The sequence below is a fragment of the Podarcis pityusensis genome, assembly GCF_964106645.2.
Source record: "Podarcis pityusensis genome assembly, chromosome: 9".
Classification (NCBI taxonomy): domain Eukaryota; kingdom Metazoa; phylum Chordata; class Lepidosauria; order Squamata; family Lacertidae; genus Podarcis; species Podarcis pityusensis.
Window position 1 is genome coordinate 17480055 of NC_138034.1, and position 21778 is coordinate 17501832.

At 41.1% G+C, this 21778-nt stretch overlaps 1 protein-coding gene across 3 annotated transcripts in view; it reads left to right on the forward strand.

Annotated features, from left to right (window-relative positions):
- NFXL1 (nuclear transcription factor, X-box binding like 1) overlaps window positions 1–21778 on the forward strand; it is a 62912-nt gene that overhangs the window by 20709 nt on the left and 20425 nt on the right. For all 3 annotated transcript variants that reach the window (XM_081019876.1, XM_081019874.1, XM_081019875.1), the window contains 7 exons: window positions 657–779; window positions 4417–4507; window positions 5592–5712; window positions 7659–7818; window positions 8838–8929; window positions 10305–10326; window positions 18927–19067. In XM_081019876.1, coding sequence (XP_080876002.1) covers window positions 657–779; window positions 4417–4507; window positions 5592–5712; window positions 7659–7818; window positions 8838–8929; window positions 10305–10326; window positions 18927–19067 — 750 coding nt within the window. The remainder of the gene's footprint in view (window positions 1–656; window positions 780–4416; window positions 4508–5591; window positions 5713–7658; window positions 7819–8837; window positions 8930–10304; window positions 10327–18926; window positions 19068–21778) is intronic.

Here is a 21778-nt window from a genome sequence, read left to right on the forward strand (position 1 = left end):
ACAAAAATAACAGATTGGCAAATCAAATTACAGGAATTGGTGGAGATGGCTCAACTGACTAGTAAACTCAGAGGAAACTCAAAGTAAAAACTTGCAGAAAAATGGGATTGTTATAGAAGATATGTTCAAAAATACAACAATAGTTTTGACTCCGTGCTAGCATTCGAGTGATAAAGGAACTAAAAGGAGGTAGACAACAATGAAGGATTTATTATGTTTTCAGAATGTATTGGAAAAATTATATAGAAAGGTTTATTGTTTTGTGTACATTCAAATGTAAGATAAAATATATGCAAAGGGACTTGACAGGAAGTCAGAGTTGAAGAAATGAAGAAAAGATTTTGGAAGATAAAAGGGAAAAAAATATTTACTTTCATTATTATCATTTTGTGTGCTGGTGTGGGTGTCTGCACATATGTGTGTTTTTGTATGCAATGTTTGGGAGGAAATAAGATGGTAAATAACAAATAACAAACTAAATATTGATGTATGTAATTTTTATTTCTTAATTATATTTAGTGGTAGTATGGCTGTACAGTATTGTTTTTTGTAACATAAAATCATTCAATAAAAATTATTTATATTAAAAATAATAATTTTAACATGCTGAATGTACAACTCATAGCTTTAGTTTTCCTCCATTTGTACCCTAACAGGAAGTTGAAAAGCAGTGCCGCTGTGGAAAGCATACAAAACAGATGCCCTGCCATAAGCCATACCTTTGTGAAACAAAGTGTGCCAAAATCCGGGACTGTCAAAAACACCAGTGCAAGAGGAAGGTGAGTAGGTATTGAGGATGCATCGCCATCCTTTTGTAGCTAGAGTCATTTGGAAAAGTTTGGTTCAACGTCCAAAAATGCTTCTGTTTCTGAGACACACAGCCTGTAAGCATGTGGGGGCAGCTGAGAAAGTCACAGCGGTTTTCAGCTTGCAGTGGCCTGGCTTGCACATCACGCTAAGCGCAAACTATGGCTTACTGAGACCAGGCAAACATACTGGCTCAAAAGAGGAGCTTGCACCAGCTTCATATCGCTGTACAGTGGTACCTCAGGTTACATATGCTTCAGGTTACAGACTCCACTAACCCAGAAATAGTACCTCGGGTTAAGAACTTTGCTTCAGGATGAGAACAGAAATTGTGCTTCGGTGGCGTGGCAGCAGCGGGAGGCCCCATTAGCTAAAGTGGTGCTTCAGGTTAAGAACAGTTTCAGGTTAGGAACAGACCTCCGGTACGAATTAAGTTCTTAACCCGAGGTACCACTGTAGTCCTTTGGACTCACTTCAGCAGCTAAGTCAGGGTTTGACTTAGGGACGCGGCTGGCATTGTGGGTTAAACCACAGAGCCTAGGACTTGCCGATCAGAAGGTTGGCGGTTTGAATCCCCGTGACGGGGTGAGCTCCTGTTGCTCGGTCCCTGCTCCTGCCAACCTAGCAGTTCGAAAACACGTCAAATTGCAAGTAGATAAATAGGTACCACTCTGGCGGGAAGGTAAACGGCATTTCCATGCGCTGCTCTGGTTCGCCAGAAGCAGCTTAGTCACGCTGGCCACATGACCTGGAAGCTGTACGCCGGCTCCCTCGGCCAATAAAGCAAGATGAGCGCCGCAACCCCAGAGTCAGCCACAACTGGACCTAATGGTCAGGGGTCCCTTTACCTTTACCACTGTAGTCCTTTGGACTCAGTTCAGCAGGTAAGTCAAGGTTTGACTTAGCACATTGTCCGAACCCACACTTGTGGTTAAGCTCTTTCCTCCTTAACCATGAGTTGTAGACAGTAACAAACCTTAGCTGTAGCTCATGCTTATGGAGGCTTGAGCTTATAACAACTAGCTCAGGTTCGGACAACTGCTAGGCCAAACCTTGGCTTAGCTGCCATGCTGCATTGAGCTAAATGGACAGGGAAGGAGCAAAAGGGTTGTCATCTCTTGCTTGTGAGCACACGTCAAGTCGTGGTTTGGCTTAGCATTACTTGTGATTGTGGCCTGTGACGGCTGTTTTGCTGTTCTTTTATGGGGGAAAATCCCCCACATATATTGGATTTCTTCGTTCTTCTGTATTGCCGTTCCACTCACAGAGAAAGAAATCGGGTTACAGTGGTACCTTGGGTTAAGTACTTTATTCGTTCTGGAGGTCCGTTCTTAACCTGAAACTGTTCTTAACATGAAGCACCACTTTAGCTAATGGGGCCTCCTGCTGCTGCCGCGCCGCCAGAGCACAATTTCTGTTCTCATCCTGAAGCAAAGTTCTTAACCCGAGGTGCTATTTCTGGGTTAGCGGAGTCTGTAACCTGAAGCATATGTAACCTGAAGCGTATGTAACCCGAGGTACCACTGTATTTAAGAATGGTCTAATTCAAAACTGATGCTCTTACAACACCTACACTGTGAAATACCTGCAGAAGGTGGCAGTAGCGATTCTTATTGGACTAGCTTGTTGGAGCAGTCAGAGAAAGGAAATATACTAGTTCTCTGATATGTATGATCTTCCTCCAGGCGGATATGAAATAGCTTTCAAAGGCTTAAAGGAGCAAGGGGGTGGGGAGTAATGAAGAAGAGGAGTATGTTCTTTCTAGGTACTGAATGAATTTAGTAGTTCAAATCCAATAATCCAATATACAGGAGAAACTTGGAGGGTGAAGTACTTGGTGCTAGAAAGCTTTATTTGCTGGAGCATTGCTTTTTATTTTCCATTTATTCCCACCCACTTTCCCTGGAGCACTTTCCTTACTCATTTATTTCATTTACAATATTTGTATCCCTCTTCATGATAGTGCTGTCTGGATGGCTCACAAGAAAACATTTAACACTGGTCTCTCATTGGTCCTTAACTCTGTCTTGTCCTTGTATTTAAGAGACGTCTTCAATTTTTCTTTCTTTCTTTTTTACTTCCAACCTTTTTCAGATGAACCATTTTACTGAGCTTTGTTAGCCTGTCCCTCCCCATGTCTTTTATGTGTCTGAGATTACAGTGGTGCCTCGCAAGACGAAATTAATTCGTTCCGCGAGTTTTGTCGTCTTGCGATTTTTTTCGTCTTGCAAAGCACGGTGTCGGGAAGGTTTTGGAAAAGCTTCAAAAATCACCAAAGTCTTTAAAAACCTCAAAAAAGGCTACCACACCGCGTTCTATGAGTTGCTCCTCGAAGTCAAGTCGCAACTGTATTAACGGTGTTAAGAAAAAGGAAACAAACTTGCAAGACGTTTCCGTCTTGCGAAGCAAGCCCATAGGGAAAATCGTCTTGCGAAGCAGCTCAAAAAACCCTTTCGTCTAGCGAGTTTTTTGTCTTGCGAGGCATTCGTCTTGCGAGGTACCACTGTATAGGTTTTTGAAGACGAACTGTTTTTAGAGGTAGAAAGGAAGCTGATTAACTCAAATGTATTCAAGGTAACATGCAAAATATAATTGCAGTTTCATCAAAACCGTGCTAAAACAGGTGCTTAGTTGTCGGTGCTATAAAAATAATAATGGCAAAGTCTTCATTTTGGGCCAAGAATAGAAGGGAATGTGGTGAAACAGTTAAGAAAGATTGAGCTGTATATAGCAATCTGCTTTGTGTTAGGGCCAAACTAAAGAGGTTTTTCAAAAGCAAGAAGGAGGTGAATGTGCTGAGACTGAAAATCGCCTGTTTGAAAGTGCTGTAGGTACTAGGGAGGTACAATTGTTGAAACAGAATAGTAGATCTGCATGTAGAATCTGTGAGGTCTTTTTGGAGTACAATATACACAGGTCAAACGAAATGCTTAACAATAATACTTAGCCCTTAGATTGTTGAGGTGCTTGACACGAATCACCTTGGTAATATTTACGACACCCTTGTGACGTAACTCAGTGTTTCCACCATAATGAAGTTATGGAGCTCAAGTTGAAATAATAGTAGCTCAAAATCATCTGGCTCAGTGTTTCCCAAACTTGGGACTTCAGCTGTTTTCAGACTACGATTCCCATAATCTCTGACCACTGGTGTTGCTAGCTAGGGACGATGGGATTTGTAGTCCAAAAACAACTGGGAAACACTGACTAGCTAGCTATTAGCCAAGGCAAGATTTGGACTATCCAGCTTTATGCTTTTAGCTCCTGCTTGACACCTGCTCTTACTTGGGACTCTCCTATCAGTTTCTTGTCAGAAAATTGTTATCCCTGCTTTAAAATGGACCAACACTCCATCTTCCTGTGTGAAACTGCTGAAATGCTTTGAAATGGCAAAGGATATTCTGAAGGCGCTTCCTTAAGAAAGGGACATCTCAACACGTTTATTTTTCTTCGACACTTTATCATTTAAAAATCACACTGTTATGGTTTTCTTATTGACAGCATAATCCTTTGTGTGCTTACTCATTGGGGCTCACTCCCAGGTAATGCATAGGATTGCCACTTTAGCTAAAGTTTCTGTACTTCAAAACATTTGCGTGTGTGTTTCAGTGTTGTTCCGGAAATTGCCCACCGTGTGATCAAGCATGTGGACGAACTTTAGGATGTCGGAATCACAAGTGTCCTTCGGTGTGCCACAGAGGTAAGACTTAGCAGGCAATCTTGCTTGTAGTCTTTCATCCTGAATGGTACTTTAAACTTTATGTAGTTGGGTCTTTGTTGGTAATTGTTATAAAAAGGAATATTGTAATCTCTGTTTGCAGCCAATAGCTTTAATGTTGTTCAAATCATAGCATTTCTGAACCTATATACCGTATTTTTCGCTCTATAAGACGCACCAGACCACAAGACGCACCTACTTTTTGGAGGAGGAAAACAAGAAAAAAAATATTCTGAATCTCAGAAGCCAGAACAGCAAGAGGGATTGCTGCGCAGTGAAAGCAGCAATCCCTCTTGCTGTTCTGGCTTCTGGGATAGCTGCGCAACCTGCATTCGCTCCATAAGACACACACACATTTCCCCTTACTTTTTAGGAGGGAAAAAGTGTGTCTTATAGAGCAAAAAATACGGTATATATTTGAGGGTCCAATCCAGGACATTAATGTTTTTTCATAAAAACAGAGTGTAATGTGTTGATTAGCACTAGCCATGGTGGTAGAAATTATACTTGAATTAAATAATCAGCTGTTACTCTTTGGCTTCTTGAGCACTTGAACTGTTTGGGGCTGAATAAGTTGTCCATCTCTGTCTAAAGTGTGATAAAAATTTCTTTTTCTTTGCTATATATGCTTTATCAGTTCCACCCACTCCACATTTTTCATATTATGAAAGGATATTCATATTTGTTCCGACATACTCAAATACAAATGTTGAGCCTTTGTGTGGGCAAGGGAAATGTTTGCATCCCTGCAGTGTAATTTCTTTTTTTTTAAAATGGCTTCTTATAAATGTCAGAAATCTGATGCTCACTTCTGACCTTTCAGAGAGAAAGGCGTTAACTCTTTTGACATTCAAAACAGATTTGGGGAACATAAATAGCATGTTCTCTGGATGGAGTTTGTCCAGACCAATGTCTCCTGAATTCATAATACCATTGTTAATTTTAATTGTACTAAATGGATAACTTCTTATTTGGATCCAGGTAATTAATTGCAAAGTAGTTTTGCTATTGTAGATTGTTAAATGTGTTAAGTTTTTCCAAGGTTGGCTACTTGTATTGCTTGTAGGTAGCTGCTATCCATGTCCCGAGACTGTAGATGTGAAGTGCAATTGCGGCAAAACTGCTCTCAAAGTGCCATGTGGTAGAGAACGTACCACCAAGGCTCCCAGGTGCAAGGAGCCATGCAGGTTAGTATTAAATAACAATCTAATGCAAATAATTGTTTACTCCCCCTGAATATCAGACCACCGTGTGATATCGCAAACCGCTTTGGAAGTTCCCTAGCTTTTGAAACTAGTGTTTAATTCTGTAATGGCGTAATTAGGTCTTTTTGAGATTATTGGCTTCTCACAGGTGGAGCTACATTAATACAGTTTAGTGTTTTGAAAGAAGTATGTAGTGCACCGTAAGACTGCAACTTGCAACTCTTGAGAGGCATTTCAAGGCTGGTGTTGCCATAGGAAGGTGCTGCTTTGAGTTCCTAATAGTTTTACAAGAGCAGTAGAACTTGAAGCAAGCTTCCCTTAGTATCTTGCAGCACAGCGGGGTGGGCGATGCGGTGTCAAGGTCGGCTTCCTTTGTAGTGGAGAGGGGGCAATTGAATTTAAAGCTTTCATAATAATATGCTTATTTTCAGTTATACAGGTTGAGCAGGAAGTGGTATGGTAGCTACACAAGTAAGGCTGTTAGTCCCAAAGCTGAATTATTCCCGTAGTAATAGCAGCACCCCTAAAGTTCCAAGGCACCTTATTCATTCCAGCTCTGAAAAACCACCAGTGTAAAGAATCTACGTTGGCTCCCAGTTCGTTTACGAGCACAATTCAAAGTTTTGGTATTGACCTTTAGAGCCCTTGTATACTTGAAGGAGCGTCTTCTTGACTGTTTCCTCACTGTGAGACATGAAGCTACAGGGAACCAGGCACAGAGCCTTCTCGGTAGTGGCGCCCTCCCTGTGGAACGCCCTTCCATCAGATGTCAAAGAGATAAGCAACTATTTGACTTTCAGAAGACATCTGAAGGCAGCCCTGTTCAGGGACGTTTCTAATGGTTGATGCTTTATTGTGTTTTTAATATTTTGTTGGGAGCCGCCCAGACTGGCTGGAGCAACCCAGTCAGATGGATGGCATATAAGTAATGAAATTATTATGATTATTTGTCCAAATTCAAGCATTCTCTTGGGGCACAACTTTATGTGGCTATAGTGTCAATGCTAAAGCCACACCAAGACTACATAAGAGAACATGTCTATAGCAATAGGGAAAACATCAATTTGAACTGTTTGATGCTAATATAATCCAAGCTGTCAAAAGCAAGCCCTGAAATGAACTTTGTACTGCTTCTGAGAGAGGGCTTTATTAGTATTTGGGAGAAGTCATCTTCATAACTGTAGCAAAGACTCAATAAGAGCTACCCTCTCACAGACTTGGCATCCATGCATTACAAGTGCATCCTTGGCTTGATGCTCCAGCTCATGTGATTTAATGGAGTGGGCAATCGACCAAGCATGTTTGAATCTGTCCCAACAAATCCTACACTTATTTGAAAATATGGTTGTAAGTTTAAAGCTTGCTAGATATAACTGTTTTCATTTTAAAACAATTGAGAAGCGGTGTGTTTTGTCTGTTGCTTTCTTTTATTTTCATTTGTTTTCTTTAAGTAAACAGTAGTGAAATACGATCGCCGTTGCCAGAGGAGAGAGCTGCTTTGCTGGGTGCTGTTTACCATGTAGGCTAGGTTTCACCTAGTCCTTGCTATAAACTCTGCGGTTCTTTAAGAGTTCATTCTCCTGTTGCCGTTCTGGACGCTACTGCCTTCTAAGCCAGAAATGAGTTATTTTTCTCCCGCTAGAAACGAGTTATTTTCATAGTGATGTTACTTGATTATGAATGTTACGAAACCATTTTTAAAAATTTTCTCTGGAGATAATATGGATAGTGATATGCTTATATATCTTTTCATTCCATTGTGCCTGGAGCATAACACGTTTGAAAAAGGGATACACAAAGCAAGCAACTGTGTATATGACTGTTGTAAACCACTTAGAGCTCTTTTGTTCTAGTAAGTTGTTTTGTTAAATATATGACTATAAACCAGTTTTTGTAGCAATTATTGACAGTTCCTGTTTTCATTTTAGGCAGCCACCTACCTGCCATCATCCTGCTCGAGAGAAACACAGCTGCCACTTCGGCCCTTGTCCTCCTTGCCGCCAGCCCTGCAAGAAAACCTTTGAGAAGTGTGGTCATTCCTGCCCTGCTCCTTGCCATGATGAAGCACTTGTAAAACAGACTGGTTCGGTGAGAGAACAATGTGATTGCTCCCCGTAGCAGTGTCACCACTTTCAGGGAGAAGTGTGCTGATTCCAAAGGAATCAGTCAGTTGGTATAGCTCAGCTGGTAGAGCAAGAGACTGTTAATCTCGGGGTCAGAGGTTCAAGCCCCACTTTCGGCAAAAGATTCCTGCATTGCAAGGGGCTTGGACTAGGCAATCCTCGCTGTCCCTTCCAACTCTATGATTCTGTGATTATTCCTTTCCATATAATCTTCCCACTTGAGATGTTGCTGGAACCCCTCCAAAAGTGACAGCCTGCCAGGGGTTGGACTGAGGAGGAATTGTGGGAGCTTTTCTGAACCTTCCCAAGGGCAGGAGGGCAGTATTGATTTAGAACAGTGGTTTGCAGAGGGGCATAGTCCAGAGGGAAAAACCTGGGTGAGGAACAGCTAGAAGAGGAAACACCAGGAGAGGGACAGCTGGCAGATTCAGTGTCCTTGGACAGCATTCCTGACCCCCCTTCGCCTACCGTCTTTCCCTGAAAGTAAGACAACCCCCAAAAACAATACCTAGTGCATCTTTGGGAGCAAAAATTAATATAAGACACTGTCTTATTTTCGGGGAAACAGGGTAAGACTAGATGGGCTTTGAGAGTGATAGAACAGAGAGTGCAGAGCCAACAAGCTCGGATTACCAGATGTAGGAGTGACGTAGATAAATGGGGACAGAGGGGGTGAACCTTAACTGGGAGCAACGCCATTTCTGGAGAGAGATGCATTCCTTTGTCTCTTGCTGTGATTGTTAAAGAAACTAACTGGTAAGAATGCTCCTTTTGTTTGACCTGCTTATTTACTGCCTGACACAGCTGTACTGCTATCATTAAGAACTGGTGATTGGTTTTCATGACTTTAATGATTGTGGTGCGTTGAGTTCTAAAAAGTAAAGGATGTTTGTTGAGATTGGGGGTAGGAGTAACCCTAGACCATCTAGGCATAGTTAGCTTTTATAATATGTGCTCTATAACAACAAATTTCTTTCATTCCAGCATCAGCCAGCAGGCCCTTGGGAACAGTCAGCTGAGCCTACATTTATTCAGACAGCATTGCCTTGCCCTCCATGTCAAGTCCCTATTCCAACGTGAGTATGAAAATATGCTTTGAAATGACATATTTCTATGTGTTCGGGTGGCCTGGCCCTCCCTGTGCTGTGACTTGCTGTTATCAAAATGCATTTTCTTTAAAGCTGTTTCCAGAGGTAAAGCCAGATCAGTTAAAAAGACTAAACAGCTGGAGATCCGTAGTCTAGTACAGTCATACCTTGGTTTTCAAATAGCTTAGTTCTCGAACGTTTTGGCTTCCAAATGCCACAAACTAGAAGTGACTGTTCCGGTTTGCGAACTATTTTTGGAAGCCAAATGTCCAATGGGGCAGCTTCCGATTGGCTGCAGGAGCTTCCTGCAGCCAATCGGAAGCCGCACTTTGGTTCCCGAATGTTTTGAAAGTCGAACAGAATGGATTCCGGAACCAAGGTACGACTGTACATGTTTGGCTGTGAGCTACAAAATTTGCTCATGGTAGTCCAGCAGAGTTCGTGTTAACTTGGTGGAGCTTGCGCAGAAGAATGTCGCAGTGGGTTGTGCCTGTCTGAGAGTGCCCAAGTTGTGTGCAAGGTTCAGCATTACTGGACTTTGCCCACAACCTGTGAATTGCATTTGTTGCATATTTATACACACAAAGTATATCTGAGAGTTTTCTATTCACTAAACAAAAGAGATTACCACTCCAACAGCTCGCTTATCTGTCTGATAGCTACAATAGATTTATTTTTATTATGTTTATCGTACCTTTCTTCCGTTATATATCCACATGTGGTTCCCAGGTGGTCTCTCATCCAGATACTGACCAGAGTCGGACCTGCTTAGCTACAGCATCATGGTGGCCTCCTTTGCCTTCAGACCATACTGTGTCAGGCCCCGCCCCCACCCAACAACCCTGGCCAATCCTTCATCTGTCTATGTAGCATGCCAGGGACAAGTAGACTAAGTAAATAAATAAGAATTTTCTAAATTTCTCAGATGTACTTGCACCTGAGGGAGTTGGGAAGAGGAGAGGAAATCACAACACTGGAGCCTGCCACCGTGTAACGAGTTTGGTTGTGAAATCAGACCCTGTTGTGCTTCCAGTGACATAACTGGGAGCTCATTCTTGGTTATTGAGAGACCACCTTCCAGGGTTTTTTGGGGGGTTGGAGTGGGGAGCCCAGTTATGAATGTAACTGGGTCAACCATCACTACAATTTACTTAGTACTGTAAAAGCTATTGCTCACTGTTAGAAGAAAACACATCTTTTCTTTCAATTGACATTGTAACAAATGGCCACATTCTGATGGCCATACTTGCAGCTTCTAATTGGCCAATGAATTTCAGGTGGTTGATTAATTCAGAGAGTGATATTCAAATTGTTTGACCTTTTATTTATTTATTTCCTTTATTTTGTTATTGTGTATTTACAGGCAATGCCTTGGGAAACATGAGGTGAGTCATAAAAACTGTAATATTTCAGAGTAAATCTGAAAAATTTATAATTTGGTTTTAATCGGAGGTTTCGAAATGAAGCCTTTGCGTTTAATTGGTTTGCCATGAGGTTCGTTTGCAACTGGAAGTATTCTGCTTTCCGCCTTGAAAGCGACAAATTGTTTTGTCATTTGAGATCTGCTGGGATTTCTATCAAGACTATTGCAAACTTGTTTTAGGAAATTTATAAGAGTGAACTACTTATTAACCTTGATGAAACTTTAAACTTTTGACATTGCGTTTCAAGAAATGTGGAATGCTGGCAAAATGTTCTTCTGTTCGTGTTTACTGGGATGATTTAGGATGAGCTCTGGTTTTATAGCGCTTGCTGTTTTATGGCTTTTCCAAAATGTTTGGAAATGTTTAAACGATCTCTTCTCATGCAGTTTATATCGCTGGCCTGATACGTTCTGTGGCTGTTTGAGGAACATCTGCAAAATATGTTTTGTAAATTGATATTAACTATCACCTACGCTAGTATGATGCCTAAAGTGGAATATGAGAGCTCGAATTGTAAGGCAGGGATGTTATGACTTTCAGCTGAACGTTACACAGTGAGGCCCTGTGGTGATCTGAGAGCTTTGTCTGAAGTTATTTTAACATTTGGTAGTATAAATGAAAACAAGCATGAACACTGTCTTGAATTAAGCAATGGTAATAATTTTCTATGGGAAGTTACAAAACAATGAAGATCTGAGTGGATTTATGGTTTTTGTGCGGAGGATAAGTGACTTGACAATCTAGGCACAACAAATCCATTATAAAAATAATAATTTTGGGGAAAATCTATACTTAAGTATATTTTGTTAACTCAAGTTCTTTCAGTAGTTAACATAAAAATGGTTAAAGTACAATATGCACGGTAAAAGAAAAATGAACAGTATAAAACCAATTTCAGCAGTAAAATTAAATATAAACAGGTCTTAACTTTAAAAAGGCCAAAACCTCAGAATGGTTGAGCTAAAATGAAAATCTGGTCCCTTTTTGAAATGCATTTATGTGATGAGAATGTGATTGACAGGCTTTTGTTCTGCTGAAGTAGCGTTATTGGCTTCTGCACAATGCAGTTTGTGCAAGCCAGGTGAGCTAGCCCATATGAATGTAAGATTGAGTTTCAGCTAAACCATAATTGTGATAAAAAAGTGAGGACTTCACTAAAACATCGTCGTATATCCTCCTTCCTAATGGAGTTTCCCGTTCAGGGTTCCAGCCAGGTATTTCCTCTGATCAGGACATCCCACTCTTTTCTCACCCTGATTAATCACATGATTAATGGATTGTGTAAGGGTTGTTGTTTCATTCTTCTCTCTCCCCTCCCACCCCCCCAATTCCCCCACCCCCCAAAAAATGTGTGTGTTGTTTGTGCAAGCCTTAAGGTTCTTCCCAAGCATGCTGATAATTCCCTTTTGTTTTTCAGTTGCCTGCTTTGGGCCACAGTGCCGGCAGCTCTCTCAACCTCAATTAGTTGTTAGGAGGAGTGATTTATTAGACTTCCAAGTAGTCCAATGTAACAGAAATGAATTTAAGTGAACTCTTAACAGTTATGCACAATTGTACAGTCTTTGGAGCAGTGGACCATGTGATTTCAGATGACTTGGGGAAATTTAGAAAACTGAAAGTTTATTCAATACAAACTAGTATTGGCTTAGGCAGTAGATTTCCTCAATCTCTACTGGAAGTGAATTCAGGAACGCCATGTGGCTATAACATCTTCTCAAATCATGTGTTAGATCTCATCAGCTAATGTGTAGGACTCAAACAAAACATTGATCCTCTTGTGCTTTGTTCAAGTCATGTAATACTCCATGCTTTGAAACGAATGCTTAGATGGAACAGTCTGAAAGTAATTGACCGGCCACTTAGAAGGCTAGTATTCTAAATGTCACGTTAGTGGGTCTGCAAGTGTTGTAAGCTACATTGGTCCGCTACAGAGAATACCATTTGTGTACACGTGTGGGTGGATTGATATTGACCTACTAGTCTTGTCATATTACCCCATTCATGTGGAGAAAGTCAAGGTAGCTGTGTTGACTCATGAGACAGATGTCAAAATCTGTGTTAGGGCAATGTGTTTATTAGGCAGACAATATAATGTAAACTTTCAAGTTCTCCAGAATTTTTCATCGGGATAGATGGTAAACAGATTGAGACAAGGGAGGAAAAGGTTGGCTGTTGATGGAGTCTGCATCTGAAAATAGTCTTAAAATGGACGATGGGAGGAGGCAGCAGGCTCTGTTAGGTATAAGGCAGGGTTCAGGTTGCACTTGCAGATGTTTTGAAGAAGGAACATCCATCCATATTAGAGAATATAATATTCAGCTGTTACTCAGATCTGTCTCCATTCTTAGGTGAAACTTACACCTTTCTTACTCCTATTTTTCTCCTACCAAAGAACCTGTGTGTTTCCTGACTCAAGCTATCTTGATGTCATTTTAACTACTACTACAGTAGCTTCATATGGATGCCATGAATACTAACAGTAACATTTGATTCAGTGCGTTTTGATTACATGATTATAATTCTTTATGGGTCACTTTGCTATCACATTGAAATTACTATCAAATTCTAATGTTCTGTAAATGCATGTGATTGATTTTCCTCTTTGGCATAAATTGCATCTCTTAGGATGCTGGTTTATAACATCTTCATTTTCCGGTTTCTAAGAACGCAAAGAAAGCATACCAGTTTTAATTATTGGCCTATAAGCCAGTAATGAAATTACCAAATCATAAATGCTGCCAGAGGGGATACTTTGCTTCCATGGTGATTGCTTTTAATTTTGATTTGGTCAAAAACCCAGTTTCTCATAGATGTATAATAATGTGCACATCAACTTACTGGGGTTTGACAAACTTATTTTCTAAATTTATACTTTTAAAAATGCAGATTTTTAAAAAGCCCTTCTTGGTACAAGGGAAAGAAATGAGTTGTATATTTCTTAGCTAGATAGCCTCAGACTACTTTCTTGTTCAATGTTGTTTACATTTCTTGGCACAGAGTGTGGCCTTTCATTTTTATTCCAGACTTCAGCAAGAAACTTCATGTTTTTTTAATTACTTTTCTGTTACACAAACATACAAACAAGAAGGAGAAGACATAACATGCAGTGCAGACCATATTGGCAATTGCAATGTTTTGAAAAAGTTTAACATCAAATACATAGCTGTGGTTGACTCATCTCTGTGTCAGTTATTCCAGTGTAAATAAGATATACATAAGGGAATCTGGGAACTTTTATAAAATCGGGGGAAGTTTGCACAGCCTTGAAATGACTTATCATTCTAGATGGTGATTTACAGCTAATTTGTCACTAGAGCCAAGTAATGCTAAACTGCTACCTCTGTATTCATTACTTTGCACATTCTTCCCTCTTTGTCTTTTGGTTCTGTTACAATCCGTCTCCATAAGTGTGTGATCCTTATAACTTTTTCACTGCCATCTTGATTGAAGCCTTCATCTCCCCTCCTTCTCTCTCTCTCTCTCTCTCTCTCTCTCTCTCTCTCCTACTAAGACTTAAAATTAGCACTCGTCTGGATAATAGCAGCAAGCTTATTTTGTATCTTCTGAATTCTCATCTCCATCCTCTTAACACCTGTTCTACCTTCTGCTGTTCATCTTCCTTGTTTCTGGTCATGATTTTGATGTGTTGCCTTTTGCTGCTCCCTCTTTTCCATTGCTTGTCTTTTCCTCCAGTGAGTTCACATTTTCAAGACATTACATTTCTTCTTTCTTGCTTCTGTTTTGCTGTGACATCACCAGAATTGCAAGCAGGGATAACCAACATGGTGCCCTCCAGATGTTGCTGAATTCCAACTCTCATCAGCCCCAGCTGGCGTGACCAGCATTCAAGGATGATGGGAGCTGTAGTCTTTATGCAGAAATAGGTGCCAAAACTGTAGGCGCCCTTGTCCATTTCAAACAACAAAAAAGCTACACTTCAGTAACATGCGATCTAGTTTGCATAAATTATTCCCCATTCCTTAACACTTGTGTTGTAATATCATGCTGAAATGCCATTAATTCCACATCTTTTCAGAACAATTTGCTGGCACAGTAAATTTCAGTGTTGGACTGTAAACATTCCAGTAGAAGTCATTTTTATACTGCTTTCTCATTATAATAGGATTATTCTTGCTATCCTGCTGCTTATATAGAGCCAGGCTTTTTGTTCGTTAGCTGAAAAGCTATTCTGAGTGATGTTTTAATTCAAATTTCTGACCATGTTCCAGGATGCTGACTCCAATACATTGTTGCAGCCAATGTGTGGCTATTGCAAAAAACAGTAGTGTTATGTTTTGTCCTTTTTCTTCACCTGGTAATATTTAGTAATATTAAACACAGTGGTGCCCCGCAAGACGAATGCCTCGCAAGACGAAAAACCCGCTAGACGAAAGGGTTTTCCGTTTTTCGATGCGCTTCACAGGACGAATTTCCCTATGGGCTTGCTTCGCTAGACAAAAAAGTCTTGCGAGTCTTGCGATTTTTTTTGCTTCCCCCCCCCCTTTTTCTAAGCTGCTAAGCCGCTAATAGCCTTTTAGCCGCTAAGCTGCTAAGCCTTTAATAGCTGCTAAACCGCTAAACCACTAATAGTGCTAATCCGCTAAGCCGCTAATAGGGTTGCTTCGCAAGACGAAAAAACCGCTAGACGAAGAGACTCGCGGAACGGATTATTTTCGTCTTGCGAGGCACCACTGTATGTGACGTGTTGTTAGTTTCCAGACCTTACAAATGACCATTTAAGTGGAGAGGTGTCAGCTGAAGGCCAACCACTATTGTCTGTGAAGTTAGATCTTTATTCCAAGAAACCAAATCAATGCAGGCCTCGTGACCCCAGCAACTCTTCCCCAAAGGTCTTGCCTTGATGAGGCAGTTGCAAGGACTGAAGGTCCCCATCTTCCCACCACTCTATTAGACTCCTTCCCTGGGTTATTCCCCAGCCACCTGAGGCTCCTTTGCCTTGCTTCTCTTTGTTCCACCGTCTTCATGGGAGACCGGAGAGCAGCCTGCCTCCATTCTGCCTCTTGACCCCCCCCCCTTTCTAGCCTCCACCTCTGATTCAGCCCCTTCCTGCTCACTAAACCCTATTACCTCTTCAGCTTCTGACACTTCCGCTGGTCCCTCTTCTCCCTCTTCTACCTCTCATCGTTGTTCTGACACCAATCCCCTGGCTCTGAGCCTTCTTCCCCTGGGGGTTCCTCAGCTGTTGCCTCACACCACTGCTCTGCATCGAGCCAGTCCATGACAAGAAGGTGCAGGAAAGCTTGCAATGAGATCATGTTACATTACTAAGCATTATGTCAGGGGTTATGACACGGGTGGCGCTGTGGGTTAAACCACAGAGCCTAGGACTTGCTGATCAGAAGGTCGGCAGTTCAAATCCCCACGACGGGGTGAGCTCCCGTTGCTCGGTCCATGCTCCTGCCAGCCTAGCAGTTCGAAAGCACGTCAAAGTGCAAGTAGATAAATAGGTACCGCTCCAGCGGGAAGGTAAACAGCGTTTCTGTGTGCTGCTCTGGTTCGCCAGAAGCGGCTTAGTCATGCTGACCACATGACCCGGAAGCTGTATGCCGGCTCCCTCTGCCAATAAAGCGAGATGAGCGCCACAACCCCAGAGTCGGTCACGACTGGACCTAATGGTCAGTGGTCCCTTTACCTTTATGACACATCAGGTCCAGGAACCAAAAGTGACTCTCGAGGCCTCTGTCTGGCTCTCGGGGACTCATCCCAGGCCAGACACCTTCTTGAGTCACATCCCTTGCACTTGAAGTTGCTGTCCATCTAGCATTTCAAGTTTCTTCATAAGGAAACCAGGAACTTAATTTGTATCTCAAGGTAAACCCAAATTTTGGAAAATAAACTTAAGTCTTTTTTAAAAAGTATGCTGTAACATACAGTGGTACCTCAGGTTACATACGCTTCAGGCTACAGACTCCGCTAACCCAGAAATATTACCTCAGGTTAAGAACTTTGCTTCAGGATGAGAACAGAAATCGTGCGGCGGTAGCACAGCGGCAGCAGCAGGCCCCATTAGCTAAAGTAGTGCTTCAGGTTAAGAACAGTTTCAGGTTAAGTACAGACCTCCAGAACGAATTAAGTACTTAACCCGAGGTACCACTGTATTTTTCTATAGTGGTTCTCTCCCTCCCTGCCTCTCTCTAATTCGACATAAAGTCCAAGAGTTTCTGACTTCATTTTGTTTTCACCTTCCACTGCCAGTATCGTTGACTTATACCAAGCCTAATGTTTGCTGAAAGAGGAACATATAAATTTATATTGGAGGAGGATGTATTATTTATATGAACGTGGGGTTCCCCCCCCTGCAATCTGTTTCCTGAAGGAAACATTTTCTTCAGTATTTTTGCTAATTCTCACCTCTCCCTAAATGGATGTTGGCTGGTTCCTCTGTTCTACCTCTTATCGTCCTTCTGTGAGCTACCTTGATGTTTTGGATTTGTGAAAATGTTTGTTTTTAGCGGAAGTAATAATTTGAAGAAATTGCAGCTAAGCAGAAGATACTGGAACTTCAAAGCATTCCTTACATGCTGTTCTTTCAGGCATGGAAATGGATTTGGTGTTAGAAGCTAACAGCAGAAAGTCTTACACAGCCCAGTTGCTTGTGCTCTTGGTGGATGTGACTGTACTCAATTCTCTGACTAAAAAGCAGATTGTGAGGGGAATTGCAGATGTGGTTTGTAGCAAGCCAGCCATCTAGTTACAACTTAATTTAGCAGGAGAGTTTTGTGTAGCTCCTTCCATGACTTTATTTCTCTATTTTACCTCCTCCTTAGACCCCTCTACAGTCTACTCCAAACTGGTGCCCTTCCATCGACCCCACACATCATGGCCAATGGTTAAGGATGGTGGCCATCACAGTACAATATATGGAGGGCACCAGTTTGGGGAAGGCTGAGCTACATGTTCCTGAGACAGTGCAATAGATGCTGACCTTCAAGCTTTCTCACCTGTATGTTCCAGGAGCTGTGGTTCAATATTTACTCATGGCTTTTCAGCATGTTTCTTAACACGCAAGCTGTGTAAACATGCTCTAAAGTAAAAGCACATGTAGAAGTTTTCATTTGTTCCTGGAACTTCATGGGACCAAACCCAAAGTTAGTTTCTGCCACATCGCTCAAGGTCTAAGCAAAGTAGATTTAGCGTCTTGTCCTATTCCAGTGTAGGGCTAAATAATTTTTCCCCTGGCAGGACCCTACTGTGTATAGAATGATTTTTTTAAAAGCCACTATGCCCATCGATTACAGAAGTAGGTATTAATTGGAAAGCCAGAGTGGTGTAATGATTAGGGTATAAGACTAGGACCAGGGAAATCCAGGTTCAAATACCCACTAAGCCTTGAAACCCACTGGGTTGGGACAGCCACTACTTCTCAGCTTTACTTACCAAAGAAGATAGTTTGTGGAATGCTCTCCCCAGAGAGGCTCGCCTGGCGCCTTCATTACATATATTTAGGCACCAGGCAAAAACATTCATCTTCTCCTAGGCCTTTGGCTAATTGAACAATCACTGGCCTTTTAAACTGTGTTGTGGGGTGGTGTTTTTGTTTGTTACTATGTTTTTCTGTTTTAGATTGCAAACTACCCTATGATATTCGGATAAAGGGAGATATAAAATGTAATAGCAAAGGGGGCATGTATGGTGCCTTGATCTCCTTAGAGAAAAGACAGGCTGTAAGTGCCATGTTTTGTTGGATTGTTTAGAATATAAACTTTTAGAATGTAGCTGATAAAAGAGGCAATGTATACTCAAATGTGTACATCTGGAGGATTTTCTTAGTTCTGATTGGACTTAACTGCCTGATGCAGAATCATCCCACACTAACAAGTTTCAGTTGTCCCATGGCAAATTGAACTGATGGATCTTGTGTTATCTACTGGATTTTATGGGATAGTCATTGCTAAGGTTTGTAACTAGGGCTGCAATCCTATACACAGTTACCTGGGAGTACCTCCAACTGAACTCAGTTTGACTTACTTCTGAGTAGACAAGTATCAAATTGTATTTTGCCTGTTCAAGCTTATTTTATCATGTATTATTATGGATTTTAAAACCTATAATGCAAACATGTAAGCTAGTGGCAGTTTTGAAGGGAATATTTTTCCAGAGTTTCAATTGCACAGCTTCCAAGAATACAACCTTATACCAAAACAAGTTATCAGAGGGCAAACTCTAGAATGTGTATTTCATCATAATCACTGATCTCCAGCAATATATCTGCCACACTTCAGAAAACCTTTGAGGAGTCCAATTATTGTCAGCATTACTTAAGTGTCAAGTTCACCCCAGTTCCTGTTTGTGCATGTTTCTGTACTTTTCCTTCTGTCTCAAAGAGAGAGAGAGAATTATGGATTGTCTGCTTTGTCTGGAATATCTTTAGTTTTGATTTGGATGCTTCTCGAAAGCAGAATTGATACAGAGTTTTCATATACTTTTTTCGTAATTCTGTTATGCCCATGTGCACATGGGCAAGTTTTAATTCTTATTTTATGGAAACTGTTGAACGCTGTCCACAGTGGTCCCCATACAAGTTGTCTTCCATCTTTCAGGTGAGTCCATTGGCATGTCATGCTGTGGGACCCTACTCCTGCAAAAGGTTGTGTGGAAGGCTCCTTGACTGCCAGAATCATACTTGCACGAAGGAATGCCATAAAGTTACTGAAACAGATAGTAACAACGATGTCCATAAGGTAAGCTTGACCTTTCTTGAAGCAGAGCAAAAACACCTTGCTCTCAGGTGCTGCAAAATGCAACCAGCTCAGATGCTTTTAAATGTTTTTGGTGAATGGTTCAGTTAGGTTTGACTGTCCATATTAAATGGCAAGGGGTGTGCATGAGAAAGCACATGGTTGTACATTAAATAATAAAACATGCCCATTTTTCAGTGGATTGTGGAGTCTTGTGCAGTTAAAATTTTATCCAGAAATAATATGTAACAGTCTTGCACGGTTTCTGTTCTTCATGGAAGTTCCTTGTTGGAATTTTAATAGTGTGAGTCAGTTGATAATGCCAAGCAAAAAATATGAAATGGAAAGCAATAGCACTTCATATTACCATTGTGACAATTATTTCTTATACCATTATTGCTCTACTTTTTAAACTGTTGACCGGAGAGATGTTAGGTATCCACCACAACCCATAAGACCTCTTTCTTCAGCAACAATTGTCAGTTCAGACATCATCAGTGTACATGTGAAGTCAGTTTTTTTAAAAAAATATTGGAAGCCCTTTTTGTTCATTATAAAGATAAAGAAATGGATATGACTTTATTCTTCTAATATTTTATCATTATTTAGCTTCTGACAGTTTAAACTACAAATACCAAAACAAAATAAACATCAGATAAAAAGAACAATACAGCACAATTTTCCAGGTTTCTGATACCCATTTTTGTTTTTATTACTGATCTGGTATTGATTTACATCATTTTTGTTTCACGTAATATTTATAAATATGTGTACAGTATAGAAAACTAAAGCAACAACGTTTTACCTCTGAGTCTTTGGCAGTTTCCAGCTGATGTCTTCCCTATTCACAAAATGAAATAAAAGAAAAGCCATATATTTTCAGAATCATTGCTTTCATTTGTAGCCTTTGACATCTACATTATTTTACCTAATAATCAAATTGTTGACTATAGCTTGTGGTTAGTAAAGAGAGTGAAACCATGATCCCAGGTTTGGGCAAAACACTATGACAAACTTTGGCTTACCTCAGCGTGGTGTGGGAATGAAAAGGACCGGGGGGGGGAGCAAAGTGCCTGTGAGCCCCCCCCCCCCCGGAGCCCACACATTCACTGGTCCCAGTAAACCAGGCAAGGCCAAACTTGGCCCTCTAGATGTTTTGGGACTACACTTCCCATCATCCCTGCCCACTGGTCCTGTTAGCTAGGGATGATGGGAGCTGTAGTCCCAAAACAGCTGGAGGGCCAAGTTTGGCCATGCCTGCAGTAAACCTTAGTTAGTCTTAACATGTCACTGTTTTTCAGCCTGACCTTATCTCATAGGGTTGTTATGAAGATAATATGATGAGAGGGGAGAGTCGGTTGCTGGGGAGAGAGGGGTGGACAAGAGTTTGGCAAACCCACCTAATGGAATGAATGCTGGCAAGCAACTTCACTTCCTTTATGTGTGTGTGACTCTAAATAACTGTCATTCCCTAATGAGGTTTTTTTTTTTTAATTGAACCACTTGTGGAAACAGACTTGTTTCCTGGACACTGTGCTAAAGGAGGCTAAAATCTCTCAAGTAAATTGCCCCGCTGAAATAATGTTAAACCTAGTTACAGTGGATACAAATAAAGATATTTAACCTTTAAAGATTGTCCTCTTATCTGTGGTGAGGAATATGCATCCGTTCCTCTAACATGCTCCTTTTCAGCTGTTTGTCGAATAGATTCCTCTCTCAAAAAATTATTTGTTGCTAAGAAGACTATAAAAGTACAGAAATCATACTGATGAATGATGTGTGTTGTGCTGTCATTCACTGCCCTTGATAGTATGTACTTTATGGCAGAAACTAAAAACAGAAGGCTTTCTTGAGTAGTAATTTTTGGCTTTTTGTGGGGGTTTTTTTAAACTTCTTGAATCCAATATATATTTGAACAGTGACGCCTTAATGACTCAAATTAATGTCTTTTGGTACTGTGCAGGTGAAAAGCAAGAAAAAGTTTTGCTTTGTGCTCAAATGCCATAGTTACAATCACATAACAATTTCGTTCGTTTTAACCTTTTTGAGATTGACATTTGGTGGCATTAAATGTCATTTGCTTAGTCTCCACCTTTACTTCAGCTCTTGTTCTAATTCCCCTTTTGAAATTCAGTGCCGACTAGCTCAGCTACTTGTGACTGACAAGAGAGTCCTGTGTGGTGTTCTGGTGGTTTCGTATATAATACTGCATGCATATGTAATAATAATAATTAAGGTAAATGCATCTTAGTAGAGGAATTTAGCTTAATGCTTGGTAATGGGGTGGGGGGAGTGAGTTTGGAATGGTAGTGAGCGGATGAGAGTTTAAAGGGGAGTTTGATGGTGGGACAGTTAGAGTTCATTTGAGAGTTGCATGGAGAGTGGAGTTAGTGTGGAGTCCGGGAGTCTGTGGTCGATAGTGTAAGAGCAGGGTTACTTTATTAATAGAGCACCAGTATTACAGTAATCGGACACGGGTGGCGCTGTGGGTTAAACCACAGACCCTAGGACTTGCCAATCAGAAGGTCGGCGGTTCAAATCCCCACGATGGGGTGAGCTCCCGTTGCTCGGTCCCTGCTTCTGCCAACCTAGCAGTTCGAAAGCACATCAAAGTGCAAGTAGATAAATAGGTACCGCCCTGGTGGGAAGGTAAACGACATTTCCGTGTGCTGCTCTGGTTCGCCAGAAGTGGCTTAGTCATGCTGGCCACATGA